Source organism: Sapajus apella, unplaced genomic scaffold (assembly GCF_009761245.1).
Source record: "Sapajus apella isolate SASKATOON/1434 unplaced genomic scaffold, GSC_monkey_1.0 scaffold38, whole genome shotgun sequence".
In the NCBI taxonomy this organism is placed as follows: domain Eukaryota; kingdom Metazoa; phylum Chordata; class Mammalia; order Primates; family Cebidae; genus Sapajus; species Sapajus apella.
The window spans coordinates 15,234,846-15,257,192 of record NW_022436978.1 but is presented as its reverse complement, the minus strand read 5'-3'; the positions used below and the strand labels follow the sequence as shown (position 1 = coordinate 15,257,192).

General features: G+C 43.9%; 1 protein-coding gene across 7 annotated transcripts in view; it reads right to left on the bottom strand.

Moving 5' to 3' along the window:
* DGKG (diacylglycerol kinase gamma) overlaps positions 1 to 22,347 on the bottom strand; it is a 208,638-nt gene that overhangs the window by 120,341 nt on the left and 65,950 nt on the right. For 3 of the 7 annotated variants that reach the window (XM_032298337.1, XM_032298339.1, XM_032298341.1), the window contains exons 4-11: positions 21,396 to 21,561; positions 20,771 to 20,833; positions 20,577 to 20,654; positions 13,653 to 13,823; positions 10,050 to 10,099; positions 6,070 to 6,144; positions 5,246 to 5,368; positions 867 to 984 (exon numbers count right to left, since the gene is read on the bottom strand). In XM_032298337.1, the coding sequence (XP_032154228.1) occupies positions 867 to 984; positions 5,246 to 5,368; positions 6,070 to 6,144; positions 10,050 to 10,099; positions 13,653 to 13,823; positions 20,577 to 20,654; positions 20,771 to 20,833; positions 21,396 to 21,561 (844 nt within the window). Of the gene's footprint in view, positions 1 to 866; positions 985 to 5,245; positions 5,369 to 6,069; positions 6,145 to 6,490; positions 8,035 to 10,049; positions 10,100 to 13,652; positions 13,824 to 20,576; positions 20,655 to 20,770; positions 20,834 to 21,395; positions 21,562 to 22,347 lie in introns of those variants that run through there. The other 4 variants (XM_032298340.1, XM_032298342.1, XM_032298343.1 and 1 more) reach the window with 2 other exon arrangements.

The window sequence follows — 22,347 nt, the reverse complement described above, 5'->3', positions numbered from 1 at the left end:
CCCGGGTTCAAGCAATTCTCCTGCCTCAGCCTTCCAAGTAGCTGGGACTGCAGGCACGCGCCACTACACCCAGCTAATTTTCGTATTTTTAGTAGAGATGGGGTTTCACCATGTTGGCCAGGATAGTCTCGGATCTTTCGACCTTGTGATCTGCCCGCCTCGGCCTTTCAAAGTGCTGGGATTACAGGCGTGAGCCACTGCCCCCAGCCTATTGTTTTTTGTTTTTGGAGTGCAGTGGTGCAATCTCAGCTACTGCAACCTCTGCCTCCTGGGCTCGAGTGATCTTCCCACCTTAGCCTCCTGAGTAGCTGGGATTATAGGCGCATGCCACCACACCCAGCTAATCTTCTTTTTTAAGTATTTTTAGTAGGGACAGGTATTTCCCAACAAATATTTCTGCATGTTGGCCAGGCCAGTCTCAAACTCCTGGCCTCAAGCAATCTGCCTGCCTCCGCCTCCCAAAGTGCTGGGATTTCAGGTATGAACCACTGTGCTCGGCCCCAAATGCTTATTTATTTTTAAAAAATAAAGTTTCCTCTGAACATACCCCAAATAAATATTGACTGGAAAATCCAACTAAAATTAGTATGAGATGCTTTTAAATTATGTGCAGACTTTAGTAATTTTCCCTTGGGGGTCAGTGGCCCATAAGAAGCCTCCAATAATATTCCAAGACCTGTCTGTTGGACTTGGGTAGAGTAAAAACAGGACATGAAGGCCCTGCTTTATTCCCTGCTGTGGGAAAAATATGGGTGGTCCCTCAAGCTGCAAAGCAGAAATACCTACATTTTCCCTGGAGTGGATCAACCAACTATGTGCAGAGCAAGATGGTGCCTGGGAAGGAGGTTTGAAGGAAGTTTACTCACAAGTGCAGCACAGGCCTTGCTTGCGAACGCCCATGAGCATGATATGGCAGAAGTTGCAGTAGGTCGGTTTCTTGAAATGCTTCATGGTCCAGGCGTGCCGTCCATCCCCTTTGGAGCCCTGCAGGGGTTATAGGAGGTGAGACCCCGAGCTGGCAGTCCTGAGAAGGAGGAAGCCAGGGGAGGCCTCCTGCATGTTCTTCCTTTTCCTAAATAAGACTCTTGTAATATTTGGAAGATGAGTAATTCATATATATATATATATATATAACCATTTTAAATACAAATAGAAACAAAGTTCTTTGTGTGTGTTTTAAAAATTAGCAAATATTAGAAGCAAGAAACATCTGAATGGGAGTATGTATATGTAGGATGAAACTAACCCTGTCCCACATAGAAGCATAAGCTGAACAACAATCTGATCTTTCTTCTTTCCTTCCATCCCTCCCTTCCTCCCTCCTCTCCCTCCCTCCCTTTCTTTCTTCCTTCCTTCTTTCCTTACTCTTTTTCTTTCTCTTTCCTTCTTTCTCTTTTTTTCTTTTTTTCCCTTCCCTCCCTCCCTCCTTCCTTCCTTCCTCTAGCTATCTAAAGATCCTTTAAGTGTTTGCAACCTTTGACTTACCAGTCTCTCCTCTTAGACTTCTTTCTAAAGAAATAATTTCTAAAAAGCAGATGAGCATTTTTGTGCCCTGTCAGATGCTTAATCCAGTGTTATTTAAAATTATGTAAAGTTGGAAATATCCTAAAGGTCTCAAAATTACCAAAAGCCTAATTGTAGTACATCATCTGATGTAATATTAGGTGGCAATCAGCAAGATATTTATAAGACTATCCAGTGGCGTGGGAATGTGCTCATGATACAATGCTAAGCGAATGTATCATGAATGCCAATTGATGATATGTTATGATCTCAGTTTATATAATAGATCTTCGACGGGAAGAAGTTTCACTAACCTGTTAACAGAAGTTGACTAGAGCACTATGGATTGACTGTATTCTCTCATTTCTACTTTCTTCTGTGTGTTCCAGACTTTTTACAGTGTGCATGTACTAGTGTTATAATCAAGAGGAAGTAGTTTAGTAAAAACAATGAATTCCTCCTATCAACTTTTTGTACACAGATGGAATAGTAAAAAGACAGACAGAGAGAGGATTAAACCATCGCCTCCTGACTTTGCTAAGAAGTGAAATCATCTCCATCCACTAGATACACCAAGCCTCACACAGTCACACACCTTCCCTGGACCACATCTCCCACCTCCCACGCCAGGGGAGCCCAGCACGGCTTTAGGCTGTGGCTTCAGCAACTTCCCTCCTGCATAGGCTCCATCGCACTCTTGGGGTGGTTCTGTGAGCAGTAAACACTACGGTAAGGTGATGAGGATCAATGGTCATGGACGTAAAGTCCAACATGCCGAACTCAAATGCAATTCTTACTTCTGCGGTGCGTATGCATTTGGGCTGGTCAGTGCAGCCAGACCTCAGTGTGTGTCCAGGCTTGTTATGATCTCCAGAGGAGCTCAGATTCTTTTCCAAATCCTGGCTTCCTCCTCTGGGCCGGAGAAGCTCTTTTCTTCTCATTACCTCAAACCCTGCTTCTTCTAGGACATGAGTTTTATAGAATTAAAACCCTCTTATCTAATGGTCTCCACTTTAGTAAATACATTCACAGATTGATAATGCTTCCTCAAAAGATGGATTCATTCATTTACTCATCTCACCAACATCTACCTCAAGGGATTTTTGTAAGAATAAAATGACATCATGTAAGTAAAGCTTCTAGCTGAATGCCTGACACATTGTGAATCTAAACTTTCATTAAGTTCTTACTCCATTCCAGATGCTGGGAGACACAAATAAACTAAAAAATGTTTATTGACATGGAAGGAGGTAGACTATTCCTATTCTAGAAATGAGAAACAGAGATTTGGAGAAGCTCTGTAACTAGCTCAAGCCCACACAGATAATGAGGGACTGAATGAGTAGTGAAACTTGGGTCTTTTGCTGGCCAGAGTCCGTGCTTTTTCCATCCCTCTCGTCTACCTCACAAGCCAGGGTTTTCCTGTATGGATAGAAGGAAAATGACAGAACTCTTCAGCGGACATCTTCGTGTAGCCCAAAGGACTGTCAATGTATCTGAAAACACCTCTAGTAGCTAAGTCAGTTAGCTGATCCCCCTTTCTCAGTGACTGTTTCTATAGATATAAGTGTGTGGACCGGGACTTGGGATAACGTGATGCCTCTGCTTGGGTTATAGCACCATCATGTGGCTCTTTCCTTTCCACATGATGGTGGCTGCAGCACGTGGGAGTTACCTTCCTTGTGCTCGCCAGGTTTTATGCTGCTGCTGTGATTTCCCTGGGAGACAGTCTGTTTTGCAAACATCTCATTCAGTGATTTCCCCAGACTCTTCAGGGGTTGTATGCGGGTTTTGAAAAAGCTGAACAAGCAATGGACTTTTAAGACATGGATGGGGGCTTTCTCCAAAACCCCAAATAGTCAATGTTGAAAACTTTGTAAGTACATACTTAAAAATGAGAGCATAAAACTCTTGATTAATAAAACTAAACTTGCATTTGCATTCATTGGCCACTTTCCTGATGTCAATGAGAGTTTTCTACAAGGCCAATCTGGCATTTAGGGGAGACACTGGGGATTATGCTGAGGAAGCAGATGGGCTCTCCTTTCTCCAGCCACAAAACAGTGGGTCTTTTCCACTCAAAGAGTGGGTGGTATTTTGAACCTCAGCAAGTTCAAACTAGAACAGAAAATGGAAATTGGTTCCCTGTAACTAAAATGTCCCATCTCTATTTCCTAAATGAGAAAAAACCTGGTGTTTTGGAACAGCATCCAAGCAGAACTTCCATTTTGATTTGAGTATAATCTTGAGTCAGTAATGTCAGCAAAAAGTGTATCTAACTTATCTGAGCCCCTCCAGTTCCTGGGTCACATGGGTTCTGGTACGTACGGTTTCCTGGCAAGGGATCATTAGATGAGAGGGGTAATGTGACTGAGTCAAGGGGATGACCTCTGGTATTAGTTCGGTGTATTCTTGGGCAAGTTCCTTTACCTCTCTGGGTCTCAGTTTATGAAACAAAGGGGATCAACCAGGGAGGGAACCACAAAGATCTTTTCCAGCTTGACTTTCTAGGGTTCTAAGGGACAAAAAGGGGGTCATGTAGTTCCTGATTCCTTGATTTCTCCTTAGCTTTTGGAAAGAACTGGACATACTAAGAAATGACTGCAAGATTCTTAGTTCTTGAATTTTAGAAATGGAGGCTCAGCTTTAGTCCTGAATTGAAGAGCTATGAAATGGAGATATTACAGGCAACTCAGTCAGCTAGAGGCACTTGCTGCTCTGTTCCTCTCTATGGAAGAATCTCAAAGAAGCGTAATCTTTTGAGATCTGTAATCTCAAAGTAGTGTTGTTACACAACCTGTGTGACTGGTAAATGCTTAATGTCACTATTTGTGCTTCTACTTGTTTCAGCCTCCCCTACCTCATGTATGGAAGTGAGTTCACTTGGTAAGTAGGCGGAGAATACAGTAACTGGGTCAGATGAAGGTATATATAACCACTGGTTTCACATTAAGCCTTTACACATGTGCCCTACTCTGATTAAATGGGAGATTTGCCTAACACACCTGGAACTTTCTTTCATTTGTGTTTTTGATCAAGCTGTTCTCCAAGCCATAAACTCCACTTCTATCCCCCAAGTTGATCCCATCCTTGAGAGGCAGATCAAACATCCTTCAGGTCTTCCCACTGGCCTAACTCTCATGTGTGGGATGTTACAAAGTGCAGTGTCTTTGGTGTCAGAGACAAATCCTCACTCCTCCTTTTGTTCCTTAGGCTCACAACCTCAGTTTTCCATCTGTGTAAATTGGGACAAAAATATTTATCTCATCTGGTTGTTCTGATTGTTAAATAAGATACCGTTCACGGAAGCCACCTCAACAACAGACCAGTATTTTTTCCTCTCTTCCTTCGTTCTTTCCTCTCTCCCTTCCTTTCCCAATCCTCTTATCATTTTTTAAACCTAATTGGTTGAAAAGACAGAATTCTTCTTGGCAGTTTTTGTGTCCTTTGCCTGGTTGAGTATAAGGTTCTTGCAGGCTGATATCATATCTATGTTCCTTCATGGTGTGCAGAACAGTATTTTTAATGTAGTAATAATGTAGTAAATGTCTGTCAGATGAATATATTTCAGGCACTAATGGATACAAAATAATGTGAATAGAGAGGACTTTGGGATTGGTCAAGAATACATGGCACGTCTGTTGGGCAGTGGAGCAGAAGCCAAAGTGATATGTTGATACTGACATGGATCCCAATGTTCCCGAATAGCAAGAGATCCCCGAACTCCAGCTTGTTGACTTACAGAGTCGTCCATCCCCAGGAGGACCAGCAACGGGATGGTGGTCATCCCGCCGTGGACCCATTCCTGTAGAGACACAAAGCCGTCCCGGTCGTAGTCCATCCCTTGCAACATCTCCTTCAGTATCTGTGGAATCCAAAGAGCAACCATTGTTCATTTTCGTCATCGACATGTCTACCTCCCTTCTGCCTCTGCTGTCTTGTTCGTCTTGCATTATTGGTTTGTGTTTTACCCTTTCCCCTCCTGTTAAGTGTGAATAGAGCAGACTGGGAGTGAGGAGGCCGAGCTTCCAGGACTGGTTCTGACCTTGGGCCTTGGGCCTTGGGCCAGTCACTCTGACTCTGTGGTCTCTGGTTTGCTTATCTGTAGAAATGGAAACAGTATTGTTGTGTTTGCAGCAGTGTAGCAGGGATTAGAGAAAATGAATGTAAAGTGAATAATATAATACATGACACATAGAAGCCCCCAAATGGAATTATTCATGTAATTCATATTATCTGGTGATTGGGGAAAATCTCTACAATTCTTTCTAACAGAAATCTCAACAGTTTTCTCTAAATTCTTTGATTGATGAATTTCTGTTATAACATTTTAGCTCTGGTGAAAATATTAGCCTTGTTATTTCAGTTATGTCTGCACGTTTTCCTCCTGCCTACATTTCACCTGTCGGAGAGGTGGAAGGTAAAGTGCAGGACTCCAAAGAAGCTGCCTAAAGAAGATGAGTCTGGGAGCACCTGCAGAGTAAGCACTCATTCATGTCCCGAGCGTGGACCCACTCACATCTTGGAAGCTCACTCCAAAGCCACCCCGTCCTTTCAGAAACTCACAGGCCTTAGCTCTATAGGATCCCACTCCAGGTACTGGGCAATATGCAGCATTTGGTTGACAATGCAATCCATCTCCTAGAAAATAGCAAAGGGAGAAAATATCAAAAGGAGACAACCAAACATGTGTCCATAAGAGCAAAACTAAAAGTTAAGCCCAGTGGGAAGAGAGACAGGGCAGAGCAAGAGAAGAAGCTGGTGCAGTAACTGGCATTTTGTGAGGAGCTCAATTTATTTCCATCTTGACCACAAAGCTCACGAGAGGCACAGAGCACACGTAAGCTGGAGGTATGCGAAAAGCTCATGAGCACTGACTTCTTCCTGGACCCACCTTCCTTCCCTTATTCTGTGCTTTAACTTGGAAAGTATAGAAAGCACTCCTGTTTTACCCCGCTTTGTGATTATAGCTTTCACAAATACTTACAAACCAAGGCAGGTTTCTCCTGTCACTTCTTATCACTCATCCCCACAGCTTCAGCAATTTGGGATCCATCTCCCCACTTGAGGCCAGTTTCTCTTGCATGGAGGGTTACTGTGTTGGTCTTAGCTCAGGTACCATGATTTCCATTTCTTTTCGTATCTCCTCTGTTTCCTTTTTACCATGGTCCAGACCCTAGCCCAGGAGTCCGTGGACAGGAAACTCATGAGGAATACGTTTACTTGATGAATGAGCCTTTTGGTTCTGAGGCCAGGCTCCATCTAAAACCTCACAGAATTGTTGGATGCCAATGAGTCAGTGTTCTGAGAGCCCCACTGAAACATACCAGACTGAAGAGGCATTTAGTGTTAAAGTTAGCCCCACCTGGGCACCAGCTAAGATGTTCATAGTAAGATTGTTTGTTTTGGGAGGACGTGGTGGTAGATTGAAGCAAGGTTCAAAAGTGGTAGGTACCTCTGCCAGATAGAATGCTGGGTCAAAACAGCAAGCTAAAACCCAGCAGGGATTTTAACAAATTGTATTTCATTTAAATTAAAAAACAATCCATTGCAAAACTACAAGATAGGCCAGTAGATGAGGGTAAGAAAGTGGGCAGAAAGATGGGGAGAGATTTTTGGCAGAAGTTCCGATAGAAAAGAGCTTGTATATCTGGTTGGGTCCAAGATTTAATGAGAAAATGTAATTCAGGAACCAAGAATTGGACTGAGTCTTGGGCTATGTAAATAGAAGCAGAGTTGGCAGATTTCAAAAAGAAAAAGTCCCCCCTGAGGTCTTCCTGGTCAGGCCACGTTTGGATACTTAAAGAGTCATTGGGGATGGATTCTGTTCTGTGCCACATTTCAAGAATAGCATTGACAAACCAGAGCTTGTTCAAGTGGATATTTAAGCCTGACTTATGGGAATCAGTGTAGGAATAGGGACATTTTAGCTCGGAGAAGATTTTATGGCAGATGTGACAGCACCTTCAAATACTTGAAGGCCTATTGTATGGGATAGGTATTCCACTTGTCCTGATCAGGTACAGGGGCAGAAGAAAGCAGAGGGATACAGAGAAGGGAGGAGTTGAGGATTGACTTATTTTGGCCTCCCTGCTGGGTTGGGGGAGAAGGGGAGCAGAAGCAGGTTTTAAGTTGAAAACTTCCCCAGCAGGCAGAGGAGTGCCTGTGTTCAGGAAGGAAGCCCTCTCTAGCAGTCACCCCCAGCAGTGGAATGGCTGTCTTAAGGTCGTGGGTATCCTCCCTGTTACTGGGAGTCCATATGCCAGGGATTCCAGGTGAAAAGTTGAATCAGATAACTCTTGAGATTTGCTTCAGTCCACCAATGTTACCTTTAAAATGTATCTGGAATTTAACAACTTCTTACCACCTGCAACGATTCTACCCTGCACAAGTCTACCACCATTTCATGCCTTGATTATTTCAATGGCCTCCCAAGCAGTATCCCTGCTTGCATTTCCTCTGTCACCCAGGCTGGAGTGCAGTGGTGCAATGTTGGCTCATGGCAATTTCTGCCTCCCGGGTTGAAGCGATTCTCCCACCTCAGCCTCCTGAATAGCTGAAACTACAGGTGTCCGCCACCACACCTGCCTAATTTATTTTGTATTTTTAGTAGAGATGGGGTTTTGCCATGTTGGCTAGGCTGGTCTCAAACTCCTGACCTCAGGTGATCCACCTGCCTCGGCCTCCCAAAGTGCTGGGATTATAGGCATGAGGTACCACGCCGGCCTAGAGTGATTCTGTTAAAACATAAGTCAATCACATCACTCCTCTGCTCAAAACCATCAATAGTTCTCCATTTTTCTGGAGTAAAAAATAATCACTTCTTTTTTTTTTTTCTTTTGAGACAGAGTCTTGCTCTGTCACCCAGGCTGGAGTAAGTGGTGCCATCTCAGCTCACTGCAATCTCCACCTCCTGGGTTCAAGCGATTCTCCTGCCTCAGCCTCCTGAGTAGCTGGGACTATACATGTGCACCACCACACCCTGCTAATGTTTGTACTTTTAATAGAGACGGGGGTTTCACCACATTGGCCAGGCTGGTCTCAAACTCCTGACCTCATGATCCACCCTCCTCGGCCTCCCAAAGTGCTGGGACTACAGGTATGAGCCACCGTGCCTGGTCGAAGATAAGCACTTCTAATCACCTATGAAGTTGAAAATGTTTTGCAAACTCCCCACTCCCCAACCCCCATCCCATGACTTTTCTGACGTCATCCCCTATTACTTCCTCACTCTGATCTCATCTGTTCACTCATTCTGCTCCATTCACACTGGCCCGGAGTGAATCCTCTAACATCTTAGGCACCCTCAGGACTTTCACACTCACTGTTCTTCCTCTTGAAAGGCTTTTCCCCTCACTTATTCCTTCACCTCCTTCATGCCTCTGTTCAGATGCCCCCTTCTAGAGAGGCCTTCCTTGGCGACCCTCGCTAAAGCTGCAACTTCTTCCAACATTTCCTCTCCTTATTATTCTTCTTAGCACCCGTCTCTACCTGACACTGTTTTTACTATGCTGCTTAGTGTCTGTGCTTGGACTAGAATGAAAGTTTCCTGAGGGCATGGAACTTTGTCAGTTGGCTACACTGCTGTACCCCCAGTGCTTAGAAGAGTGCCTGACATAATGTGGACACCCAGTACATACGTGTTTACCAAATGCTTGAGAATCTGTGATTCTCTGGATGTTCCTTCCAATGACCCAACCCACAGCATTGCAATGTGGCTGGTGGGGGGTCCCATGGAGGCACCCTGGGGTTTAGAGGGAATTAGGATGATTCAGTTGGTCTAGAGGACTTGTTCCCTTCTTTCCTCCCTCTGGTCTGACTCAGCCCCATGCATCTCAACCTCAGGGTCTTCCTGTTAATGAGGCCTACCTCTGACATTGCTAGTCAGGACCACAGGGCCTATCTGGCTCTGTTTGCCTTCTTTTCTTTCCATTCTTCATTTTACTCTATGAGCCTTGACCTATCCTTGCATATTCCTGAAGGGGTGAGGGTTAAGTCTCGGGCTTTCTTAGGTGCAATGGGATGGGAACACGGACAGACTCAGGCTTGCTCAGGTGCAACGGGATGGGAATGCGAGCAGACAGAACCAGACTCCTAGGCTAGTGCCCTGGAGTAGCAGAAGCAGCCAAGGGTGATGCCAAAGCACATCAGCAATAGCCAGCAGCCTCCTTCCTCATGCCCTTTTCCCCTGGTCTTCTTGCCTCCCCCACCCTCTCCTCTTGGCCTCAGGACTCCTTCAGGAATTTGCAGGGAGAGCTTGTGAACTGAACAGGAAGTTAAGCTAGGTGACATGCTAAAGCCTCCCTCCATCCTGAGATTTTATGATCCCAGGCTTCTAGAGTGAAAAGGTAAGGTGGAGTTCACGCTCTGCAAGGCTGGCTGTTTGGAAATAGCAGGTGGGGAGGTCTTACTCAGATTTCCTCAGCCTATATCGAGACATTGCTATTACTACAAAGATGGAACTTGACATTTTCAGATTCTTTCTGTGCTTGCTCCCTGCTCCCCTAGCCTTTCTCAGATCCATGAGGGATATTTAGAGAACTTACCGCTTGGTCCAGGAGACCGTTCTCATCTGAATCATAGAGGCGAAACATGACTGTAAGAAACACAGAGGTAAGCCTGAGGTGTCCTCTAAGAAGCAGGGATGGCTGAAGTTTTGATGCTGCCAAGTTTTTAGATTACTTCTGTCACTCTGTGGTGAAGGCTGTGGCAGCCAGCTCTCCCTCCCTCTGAGCACAGAGTCTGACTTCCTAATGGAGAGGCTGAGCCAAGGGAGGAGAAGCACCTGGCTTCTGGACCTGTCTAAGCAATACCTATGTGGCTGATGAGGTCCAGGTCATGAGTGTGATTCCCTGACACTTTTCAGTGCCACAAGGACACAGCCTAAAGCAAATGCCCAGCTGGTGGTAGGGCAGAGGCATCAGAATTTGGCTTCTATTGAGCATAGAAAATGTAGAGTTATGCAGATTTCAATCCTGGGGCTGCCCTACCACTTCTGGGGGGTGTCCAACAAGTCATTTAGCTTCTTTGAGCTCAGCTTCCTTATCTGCAAAGTGGAGATGATAATAGTTGGTTTCTCCTACGGTTATTATGAAGATTAATGTGTAACTGATAGGCCAAGTCAACTGTGCTTAGAACCTAGCACTCAACAGATGTTACTAATTTTTATTTTCCTTTTTAAATGAACAGTTATATATCGCATTTAACATATACAAGATACTGTCTTACGTACTTTGTCATTATTACTTCATCCTCAATGATGCTATGAGGTAGTTATTACAGAAGCCTTTTTTTCTTTTTTCTAAAAAGTATTCTGAAACGTGCTATTCAGAAACATCTTCAATCTTGTTCTAATTGCAGGGAGGTGATGTAGGATAAGGAAAATCTGGGAGGAAAGTTTGGACAAGGGTCTACATGTTTACTTATAGGACCTGGAAACCTATATTTTACTCAACCAAAAGGCAAAGATCCTGTCTGTGGTCTCATAAATCAGCATGGTAGGAAGCAGAGATAAGCATTTCTTCATTTTCCTGCCCCCTTTTTTTTTTTGAGATGGAGTCTTGCTCTGTCTCCTTGGCTAGAGTGCAGTGGCACAATCTCTGCTCACTGCAACCTCCGCCTCCTGGGCTTAAGCGATTCTCCTGCCTCAGCCTCCTGAGTAGCTGGCACTACAGGTGCATGCCACCATGCCTGGCCAATTTTTCGTATTTTTAGTAGAGATGGGGTTTCACCATGTTAGCCAGGATGGTCTCAATCTCCTGTCCCCATGATCTTTCTGCTATTCTTTAAAATCCTTCATCATGCCTGCTTTTTCTGCGGAGCGCCCTGACTGATCCTTCCCTGATGCAGTGCAAGCCCTTGGGGCATGCACCCACCTGGTCCCCTTATTCCTGCTAAGTTATCCCGTGTCATCATTTCCTCCTAGATGTTTTAATGGCTTTGCACCTTGTGTTTTTTTCAAGGGTGCATTGCTGGTCGAAGTCAAAGTCCTTTAAGGGTAGGGTCATGGGCTTTCGATTCTTTGTGATTCCTCAGAAGGTCCCAGTCAGAGGCACTCATCATATGCTGCTGACTCACCCAGCAGATGGCTGAATGACATAAAGGACAGAACTTTTCTGCTAGCAATATTCCAGGACTCTGGGCCTAGGCAACTCTCCAACACTGACCTCTCTCTGGTCCTACTGTGCATGAACAATAGAACTAGAAAGGCCTGAGCAAGCATCTTAATTTTAGCAGCGTGGCCTTGGAAAAGTCTTTTAACCTTCTTGTGCTTTCCTTCTAGGTTACCATGTGGTTAAAATGAGAATGCATTTAAAGTGCTTAGCAAATATAAGGTGTTTATGAATGATAGTTGTTATTGTTATCATTGCATTGGCAGTAGATGTGGGATTTCAGGCTATTATTTCCAAAAATACATGCTTCGTTTTTAAAAAGAAAAGTGTAACTTGTTTTCAATCCTTAAAGTTAAGGAAGGATATAAATTGATATGATTTAGTAAAAAGCAAACCAAAATGAAAACTCCATATGACAAGGTTTCTGCAACAAAAAATTGCAAGGCAAAAAATAGCAAAAGATGGAGAGGGATCCAAAAGATTAAAAGAAAATGAAGAGACATAATAACCAGTGGTGCGGTGTGAATTTTACTTGGATCCTGATTCAAACAAGGAATTGAAAATATCTAAGATAATTGAAAAATGTGAATACTGACTATTCGATCATAGTAAAAGGAATCATTTTCTTTGGCTGTGATGATGGCATTGCGGTTATATTTAAGAAGAGTCTGTGATTTTAGAGGTACATACTAAAATATTTACAGATAAAATTATAAGATGCCTGGAATTTGCTTCAAAATACTCTGAGGCAGAGGGAATGGGTACGTGTTATAAACACAACAAGACTGACCATGAGTTCATTATTGTTGCAGCTGGGTGATGGAGCCATGGACGTTCACTATGCTCCCTACTTTTATCTTTGAATTTTTCTGTAATAAAAAGTTTTAACATTTCTTTGGATCGCCATTATAAGTCTCAGTCAGAGAGTCATTAATACAGAAAATCTTTCACCTTCTCTTTGGTAGTTATTAGCAAATATAATGCCTAAAACTCAAAATCCAGCTAAACGCTGGAAATAATTTGACATTTCACTTTTAACATTAGCTAGAAGAAAACAGAAATCTGCTACATTGCCACCAAATTAGCACCTACAACTTGCCATTGTTAACACCTCAAACCTATGGGGGAGATTTTTAAGCTCAGCTAATGAGCAAACTGTTTCATTTTGTTTTTGGCAAGAGTTAACCTTTGGCAGACTTCCCTTGCTAATGTTTAAGTCTTGTTGACTAGTCTTATTATTAACTGGAATTTTGACTTTGGCTATAACGTGTACATGATTTTTCCTTACTGTCTACTTAAGTTCCCAAGAGAAGCAAAGACAATACAAATTTTTTAACAAGGTCCTATCATGTCCTGTTTTTTAACAGTATGCCTGTAGGCTCACAGAAGCCAGAGAAACCATCCCTGGACTGAATTATCTACCAGACTGCAGGCTGTTTCAGCCACTGTGAACTTTCTGCCCCCAGCTCCTACTCTTCTCCTGCAATTTTCTTTTCAATTAACTGGCCCCCTCATTCTCTATAGGCCAAGATCTTGGGATGGAGCATAGGTAGAGAAATGGACAAAGCCTTATTGAGACAGAGTTGATGAGATTTCAAGAAAAAAATAATTCCTCATAGTTAAGAGTTGCCTGGGCACGGAATAGGGGAAGGGGGACAGATGTTGAATATCTTTCTTTAAAAAACCTATTATGAGGAGGTAGCAATTTGCTGAGTAAAGGCTTTCAGGAAGTCCTGCCAGGAAATCAAGGAAGTCTTGACTGCTTGATGGGACCCCTTCCCCTTTCCAAACTCTGGTTCTCAATATCTGGATATTGGATGCCCTTCCCATGTGATACACAACTGATACGATGTCTTAGGGTGGATTCTAGGAGTTGTCCACATGACTGCTGGTAACAGGACAAAGAAACCTCCCCAAAGAGGCAGGACCTATACGCACAATCCCAGCTCAATCTCCAGTGTGTTTACGAATAATGGACAAGACCCCAGGTCTTTCTCTAGGAAAAAGCGGAAGCCCCTTGACAGGGTGAGCACTTACACTCCAGCTTATCCTGAGGTCGCCCTGTTTCCAGCAGGGACAGGTAGCACACAACATCCTTCAGATATACCATGGGGGATTCTGAGCTTGAAGACCGAGGGACAGGGGATTCCAGGGGCATTGCAGCCACTTGGTCTTCGGTTGGTACTCGCTTCTCAGCCATATTTGATTCTGTGACAGACAAAAGGAAAATATCCAACGACATTTTCTGTTTAGTAAATATGAGCCCCTCTTTGTTACCCCATCCTTTTCAGGGTAGAGGCAAGGATTTTGTAGAAGTGTCTTCAAAAGCTTTAGTTACACAGATGTGATCAAATTAGTTGCCCCAGAAATCCAATTTGTGGAGTTCATATTCTCCGAAGGGATTTCATTCTGAGAACATGATCTCCTCCTCCTCCTCCTCCTCCCTTTAAGAGTCTATTTCCTTGCAGGAAATTTGTCTATACTCTGAATATTCAGAAAAGATGATAGTGATTATTGGTAATATCAATAATCAACAGGTAAATGTCATTTGGCCTACTTTTTTGGGAACGTACCCAACTTGTAGAAGTAATTTTGGCTGAGATTTCAAAATAGTAAATGGCCAACAGTCATTTTTCAGCAGACCTTCTTGCAATTTTCTTTTCAAAAACATTTAAAGACAAATAAAGGATGAATATTCAAAAGAGAAAACTGGGATTGATTATCAAGGAATCTCCAGGAACTAGGAAGAACTCAAACTAACTGCAAGTCTAATCATTTGGATGAAGAAAATGTAGAAAGTTAATTATTGTACCACAGGAATGGGATAAGTTTTCCCTTTGAAGCTTCTCCTTTCTAAGGTAGGAAAACACTTTGTCTTTTCCACACTCTGCCCTCTGGTTCAGAAATATAAGATCTATTAACAAAAGTTAAGCACCCCTATTTTCCTGTGTGAATTCGATTTTTGAGACACTTTGAGTGCTGTCCTCCCTCTCTACCTCCATGCTCATTAGAAATGATCTCTTAATATCTACCAGGAATGTACGACTCACAGAGGATAACTAACTAGGGAAGAAAAGGAAGATGTGTAGTGGAAAATCCAACATTTTAGGTGTTATGAAATTATACCACCAAGTAATAAAGTACTGAAGGTAGAGGCAGTGGGAGAGACAGTCTTGATAGTAATGTCTGCCAATGAAGGCAATGTTACCTGTACACTCTTCACTCTTCACAGAGAGAAACAAATAACCAAGCAATGGGAATAAATATGCCATTTTAGGCAAGCAGGGCTATGCTAGGTGAAAGCCTTCCAGGTCCCAGGGATTAGGCTGTGGGTCTGAGAAGGAAGTTGACCATCATCTAGATGGACAATAGGAAAGACGAAAGGTCACTGACACACTTCATATGTTACAAAGGGCTTCATGAAGAATCCAAGATGGAGCCTACAAAACACAGCTGCAAGGTAAGGAAAGAAAGCTTTATCCTGAGATTCCAGAGGACCAGATTTTCAAAAGCAGTTTCCTACTGGACAAGACCCTCAGCAGGATGCAAGAAGACATCACCTCTATTAAACAAAAGCAGAAAGCTTGGACAAGTAGAGATGAAAATACAGCAGGATGAGATAAAGACAGAGATCGTGAGACAGGGGAGGGTTGTAATAAAATTTCATGTTCAATGAAGTATTGCAATTATCACTGGAGGAAAACATGGGAACAGGCCTTTGTACTGGGCTAGTCCATTATACCCAAAGTTATTGCTATGTCCTCAGATTATTAATCCATTAAAACACTATCAATGACTTCCACCTTGACTAAAATGGACCAACGGAGACCAGATTTACCCTCTCACCTAAAACAGTGACAAAACTGGACAAAATATATGAAACACTGGTCATAGGACATTACATTCAGGGAGGACCAAACACTGGTCCCTGAGAAGATGAGATGACTCTTACAACTGTCACATCGGACGGTTTGAAAGAGCTTCTACGCTGCAACACAGAGAGGGGAAGCCAGGACAACCCTGGTAGTCTCTCTGAGTGGAGAGGAAGCTGGAATCTGGAGCCCACAGTGGCCAGGGTTCACACAGTAGACTCTGGAGAGGAGAGGATGCACAGAGAGCAAGCTCTGACGATGTGTACAATGCCCCCTTTGAGTAACAGCTGAGAATTCTCCTCAGTTATTCAGCTGAGTAGTGATTAGCACACTCCTGGGAGGAAAACACATGAGGCTGGGGAAAGAACCAGGATTAGCGGGAATAATCCTTGGAATGCAAAGAGAACCAGGAGTAATGTCTATTCCCGCCAACCAGGGTAGAAAACTCCCATCGTTCATGAATCATTGATGGAGTATTCAGAAGCATTGTTTCTTAGTAGTGAGTAAATGCCTTTCTGGTCCTGTACAATGAAGCTTTAAAGATAGATCCCAAAATATAGACTGTTTCCAAGTAACCTAACTATACCTAAAAACAAAGCCTAGGAGTATTTGTAGCAATGTGAAAATCCAGTGCTCAACATTTAGTGAACAGATATCATAAATTCTATACAGATTCTTCCAGAAAATTTAAGAGGCAGGAACCCTATGCAACCCATTTTGTGAGGCCAGCATTACTCTCAAGCCAAAGACAAACAATGACATGACCAGACATGCACATGCAAATCAATATCCTTCATGAGCACAGAGGCAAACGTTCTTAACATTTTAGCAAATCGAACCTCATAATACGTAAAAAGAAATTAAATAAGACCAAATCAAGCATATGAAAAGAAATTCAACATCATTAAAGCACAAGAATATTTATAACACTTTTATTTATAATAATCATAAACTGGAAGCAATCTAAATGTCCGTCAGTAGGTTAATAGACAAATTGTGGAATACCTATATATTCAAACACTAATCAGCAACTAAAATATGTGAACTATTGATACATACAAAGTGGATACATCTCAAAATTATTATGTGGAGTGATAAAAGGCAGACCCAAAGGAGTGGATTGTGTATGATTCCATCTCTATAAAATCTAGACAACGCAATCTAATATATATGACAGAAAGCAGATCAGTAGTTGTATGAGGATGAAGGGTGGGCAGGTAAGAAGGGTGGAAAAAGGATTATAAAGAAAACTTTTAGAGATGATGGGTGTGTTCATTATATTAATTGTGGTGCTAGTTTTACAGGTATGTACAGATGTCAAAATGTATTATTAATTATACACTTTAACATATGCAATTTATGCTAGTTTATACTTCAATCCTTGGATCTTGAACCATTGCTCTAGTTTTTATTGAAGTCTACTGCTCACTCCTGTCATAGAGATGCAGGGGTCCAGGAAGATTGAGAGACACTGACACTGTCTCATTAGTGTCCTTCCCCTTCATTCTGCCTTACATGAAATACTCCTAACCTATGGCCATCTGAGCACAGCCTTCAGGTACCACCAGTAAAAAAGGCCAACACCCTCTTCTGGATCAGAGAGGTTCTGTCCTGGTGCCGTGTCATGAACCCTTTCATGTGAGGGTTCTTGGGCGGACCTGACTGGTTCCACTTTCTCTCATGGTATCTGTGTTACTTGTTCCCTTCTGGTTGGGTAATGTGGCATAATGGGAACACATAACATAGAACACTCTTGATGTTCTATATATTTGACATTTTTGTTGTTTCTTTATTTTTTTGGGTCCTTCAAATACCTTACAATGTGAATATATTACTTTTCTAATTTGGAAAAACTAGCACAAAATATTGGGGGATTTTCCTCAAGACTTCAATATTCCAAGTTGCTGAAACGTCTCGGCAGCCTGAGAAACTAATTAAACACCAGGATAGTGAAGTTCTCCTTGTTAGTCCTGGGCCTTCATCAAGGGAACAGTGGGCTCAGCCTTTCCTAAGCTGACATTCTGACAGTGACAGATTGCTCAGGCCTCTGAGCCAGATTCCGGACTCTGAAAGCCCTGCTCTGCTGTCTCTGTGGGCACAAGCACATACCTGCCTGGCTCTGGGAATGAAGTGGGCTTTGCTAGATCTGAGCCTGGAGACTGATCTGATAGGCCTAGACAGGCCACATGAAATGAGAATCTAAGTTCCTCCTCTAGCTTCCACCTGGGCAACATGAAAAGGCTGGTCTTTTCAGCAGATGGCCTGATTGAAGGTGAGTCCAGGACTTGGCTCTTCCTTATTGGCCAGGGCCCCTCTCTGTGGTGACCGCCTGGCCCTATAATTCTTGCTTTTGATAGACGGGGACATCTAATTAAGACATCTGTGGAAAAGGGCCTAGCAGGAAAAGGTTTTTTTTCCTTTTAAATCTCAAGTCTCAAAAGAAGACAAAAAAAAATGCTATATACTTCTTTGGGCCAAGAGTCAGATAATTGCCCTTTCATGATTTTACCACAGGGAGCTGATTTTTCCCATACACAAGGAATATGGTACATCATGAAATCACTTCTCCAAGAGGAAATCTCTGGAAGTTTCTCCTTTAGACCTAGAATGATGCAACTATTGCAAATACACATGGAGGTCCAATAAGTCAGCTAACTTCCATTATCATCATCTTTTCTCAAACATCACATAATGACCTGTCCCCAATAAGTCCTTCCTTGGTACCTCAGAAACATTAGCCACTAAAACAAAACCTACCCAGACAATTTAGAACCTCCAGGAGTGAATGGTATCTTCTTCCAGGTTCCTCTTGAAGTTCCAGACACTTGGGATAAGAAAGTCTCTAGGTTAAGGATTTGGGGCAGGATGCTTTTCATCACTGAGTTTCTTGCTAGGAGTTTAAAATCTCAGAGCTCCTAGTTTCGCCCTTTCCTCCCTAGCATGAGAAAGATTTATTCCAGTGCATGCCTCCTCTAGTCCATAGAAGACGTAAGAGTTTTCTATGGATTAAGTTCATTTCACCAAGGGACCATGGACCAGCATGGCTGAGTGGGGCGCTGGGCAGGGCATGAACGAGCCAGCACTTTTGTGGAGTCTTGCCCTGCTGCTGTCCCTGAAGCCATCGAGAAGGCACAGCTGCTCCTAGTCCTTGCTTTCTGGTGCTCTGTGCACAGCCTGGAGTTTGCTGAGCTTATGATCCAGGGGTAACTGTTTTCCCCAACGATGTTCTGCTTTCCATCTATCATGAACTGTTTATCTCACCAGTTAAACACTGAAAACTCAATAATCCTTCCAGTTTCTCTTTTTGCTGTGACAGGAAGAAAGATTAGAACTACATGGAGGAAATTCTCTCATCCCACTTTCCTGTTGCAATTAGTTCCCCTTCTCCTTCAGCTGTAGTTTCTCTATCTTGTTTTATATATATTTAAAATATAATAAAACTGCATTATTTTCCCCCAGGTCCATCCCAAGAGCTGGAATTCACTTTTGGATATCTATAAAGCTTTTCAATAAAACGATAATGCACAGTTAAAAAAAAAAAAAAAAAAAGTCTGACTCTCTGAGTCTTTGTATTGAAAGCTTCAGGAGCAACCTGGAAGAAAGAGAGCCCATGAGAGACCTTTCATGAGAGGAGGATGGCTGACTGACGTACTTGGAGACTGAGGGTGCAGACCGAAGGAGACAATGGCAGACCACACTGAGTTAAGAATAGAATATACTTATGGTCTGAGTGCAGTGACTCATGCTTGTAATCCCAGCACATTGGGAGGCTGAAGTGGGTGGATCACTTGAGGTCAGGAGTTCGAGACCAGCCTGGCCAATATGGCGAAACCCCATCTCTACCAAAAAACTACAAAAATTAGCCAGGTGTGGTGGCACACTCTTGTAATCCCAGCTATTCAGGAGGCTGATGCATGAGAATAGTTTGAACCTGGGAGGTTGAGGCTGCAGTAAGTTAAGATCGTACCACTGCACTCCAGCATGGGTGACAGAGCAAGACCTTATCTCAAAAAAAAAAAAAAAAAAAAAAAAAGAATAAAGTATATTTATGGAAGGTGAATAATAACTGCTAATATTTATTGAACATTTACTATGTGCCAGGCACTGTTCTAAGCACCAACGTATCTAATTCAATTAACCTCCATAACAACATTTGTTGTCTCACTTGGGGACACTGAGGCACAGAGACATTGTTCAAACGTGCCCACAGTTACAGAGCTAGGTAGTGTCGGCTCTGGGAGTCAAACCCAGGCAGTCTGGCTCCTTAAGCAACATGCTCTATTGCCTGATCCAACTTGCAGTGATAGTACTCAGGATATTTGTACTGAATATGAGAACAGAAATTAAGTATGGTAACCGTTACTTCTCGTTTTCATAGGAGCGTCTGGGCTTGGGCCTGGCCTGCCAGCAGCAGGGAGGAACGGCTTCCCACTGATAAACATTCCACGTCTCTCACAACCTGCTGCCTATGGACACCACTACAGCAGCCCCACTGAGAGTGCAGCCTTGCCTATGCCACGGGAACCAACCACACCACCAGGACCACTGTGTCCTCTCTCGGTATAGGAAAGACAGCAGGAGCCTTGAGGTTGGATGACTCTGGATTGAGTCCCTGGCTCCATGGGTCATACCAGTGGTATACAATCTCTTAAGGTCTCAGTTCCTCATATGTAAAGTGGTGTGATTGTGAAGCTTAGATGAAATGTATAATGAACAGATGCCTGGCAAATGCATCTTCAAGACTATTTGAGCTGGCTTTCCTTGCTAACTTATTAGCAAATCCCCAACTTATTCAAAATAGTTTATACATGTTGTTGGAAGTCAACCAGGATACACTTTTACCCTCTTGCCTTGTTCCTCTTCAGCCACCCACTGGTAGAGTCATCTGCACCTCAGCCATAGAGCCACAGCCACCTCTTCCTCTCTCTCTCTCACCACACACACACACATACACACACTCTTTCTCCTGAGAAGGCGCTCTACTTTCTCCACTTTCTGGGCAGGCAGACATATCACAGGTAAACGTCCAGCAAATTGTCCCAAGTCCCAACCTGCCCTGTTCCAGGGCAAGTGAAGCAAGAACATTTACCCAGTCTCAGAATCCCAGAACATTCAAATGACAGGAACCTCAGAGCTGGAGGTTCTGAAGGCCACAGGAGGACCAGATCTGCGTAAGGGGGCACAATTACGTGAGGACAGCATGGCTGGTTAGGCTTCCCCACTTCTCCCCAAGGATGAGGTATTCCCTACTTCTCCCGCAAATCTTATATTCCAAAGACTTACCAGTATCAGGGGCACAGGCTTCGTCTGCTTTGGTGGCATTATCTGCATTCTGTATATTAGAATCTGAGGAACAAAGAGAAAATTTAAAGACCAGCCCAGGCCCTCCAGCTTCTTGGAGAGGCAGGTACGGGACCTCCCCATGGGACCTGGTTCACCTGGGTCATGTCCAGGTCTCCGGGTTACTGTCAGCTGGGTTCATGCTCACTTATTGGGGTTGGCTGTCTCCCCTATTACAGCCCAAGCTCCAGGAAGACAGGGATCTTGGCTTCCCTCTCCTCTAACACTTCCAGGCTAGTTGCGGCCTGGATGCAGAAGCTGAATGTGCTCGGTCCATGGACCATCAGCTTTTGCTGAAGTCTCTCTCCCCTGCCATGCATTATTTTGTGTCTCCTCCTTCCCTATGCTGCTCTTTTATCCGTAGTGGCAGGAATTATGCTTCCTCTTTATTCCTCTTGCTAAGAGGTTCATCAGACAGGGCTTCCTGTAAGGCCTTAGGAGGAAAGGCATCTCTCTCCCTTGTGGCAGTTACCATGTTCAGGGCAACCTCCAGGAACGCAGCCTGTGGCAGTGGCAGCGGTGAGAGCTACACAGGTCTGCTCATCTTGGAGAAAGTCGGTCTGTGTACCTGGGCCGCTGGCCTCGCTGTTGCTGGCCCCCTCCTTGGGTTGGTCAGGGGTCTCCTGTCTGGGCTTCTGGCTGAAGGCCAGGAAGAGGTGACTGCTCAGTGGCTGGGGAAGGTCCACCTCCAGGTACGCCCTCATGAACAGCTTGAAGACATCATAGCTAATCGGCTGAGAAGGGGCAGAAGGGCAAAGTCAGTGAAGAGAAGCAAACGGAGAGAGAGGAAGAGAGCAGGGAAAGGAGTAGAAAAGACGGCAGGTGAAAGAAATGGAAAGGGAGGCAGCAGGAAGTGCAGGAGCTGATGCGGGCAGGAATGAGAAGGCCAGGGAAGTGGTAGAGAGGGACAGGCACAGGGTGCAGGGGATGCATACGCGAAATGCTGAGCTTGCATATTGGGGTTTGGTGGGGCACACAACCAGGGCGGGGTCTTGTCATGAGAGGACGTTATTAAATTTAGATAGAAAGTGAGGTGTGGGAGAGAGCCCAGGGAGTGGAGGCCACAGTGCAGGGCTCTGCCTTAGCCCAGGCCCGTGTGAGGGATGTGGCTCTCATGAGCGGGGGCAAGGTCTGTGCCCTGGAATCCTAGTTAAGATGAAGAAGGATGTAGTCGAAAACATGATGGAAAGAAGTGGTTCTTCTACAGTATCTTGGTTTTTCTCTTGTGCCTTGACGGACGTGAGTCCTGAATATTCAGGTCTCACAAAGTAGGAAAGACCTGGAAGAGAAAAGAACAGGCTCCATCTTTCATTACTTTCATAGTCCTTATCTTCCCTGGAAAAACCCTCAAATAAAACAGGGCGGCGGGGGCTGTGGCTCTGGCTCAGCTGCTTCTCAAAACATGTCCTTGTGAAGGTTTTAGGCACCAGGAGAAGAGCAGGAAGCCAACGACAGAAGGTAGAACCAAGCGATATGCCAAAAACTAGACCCTCTTCCTGCTGTGTCTCTCCCAGTACCGC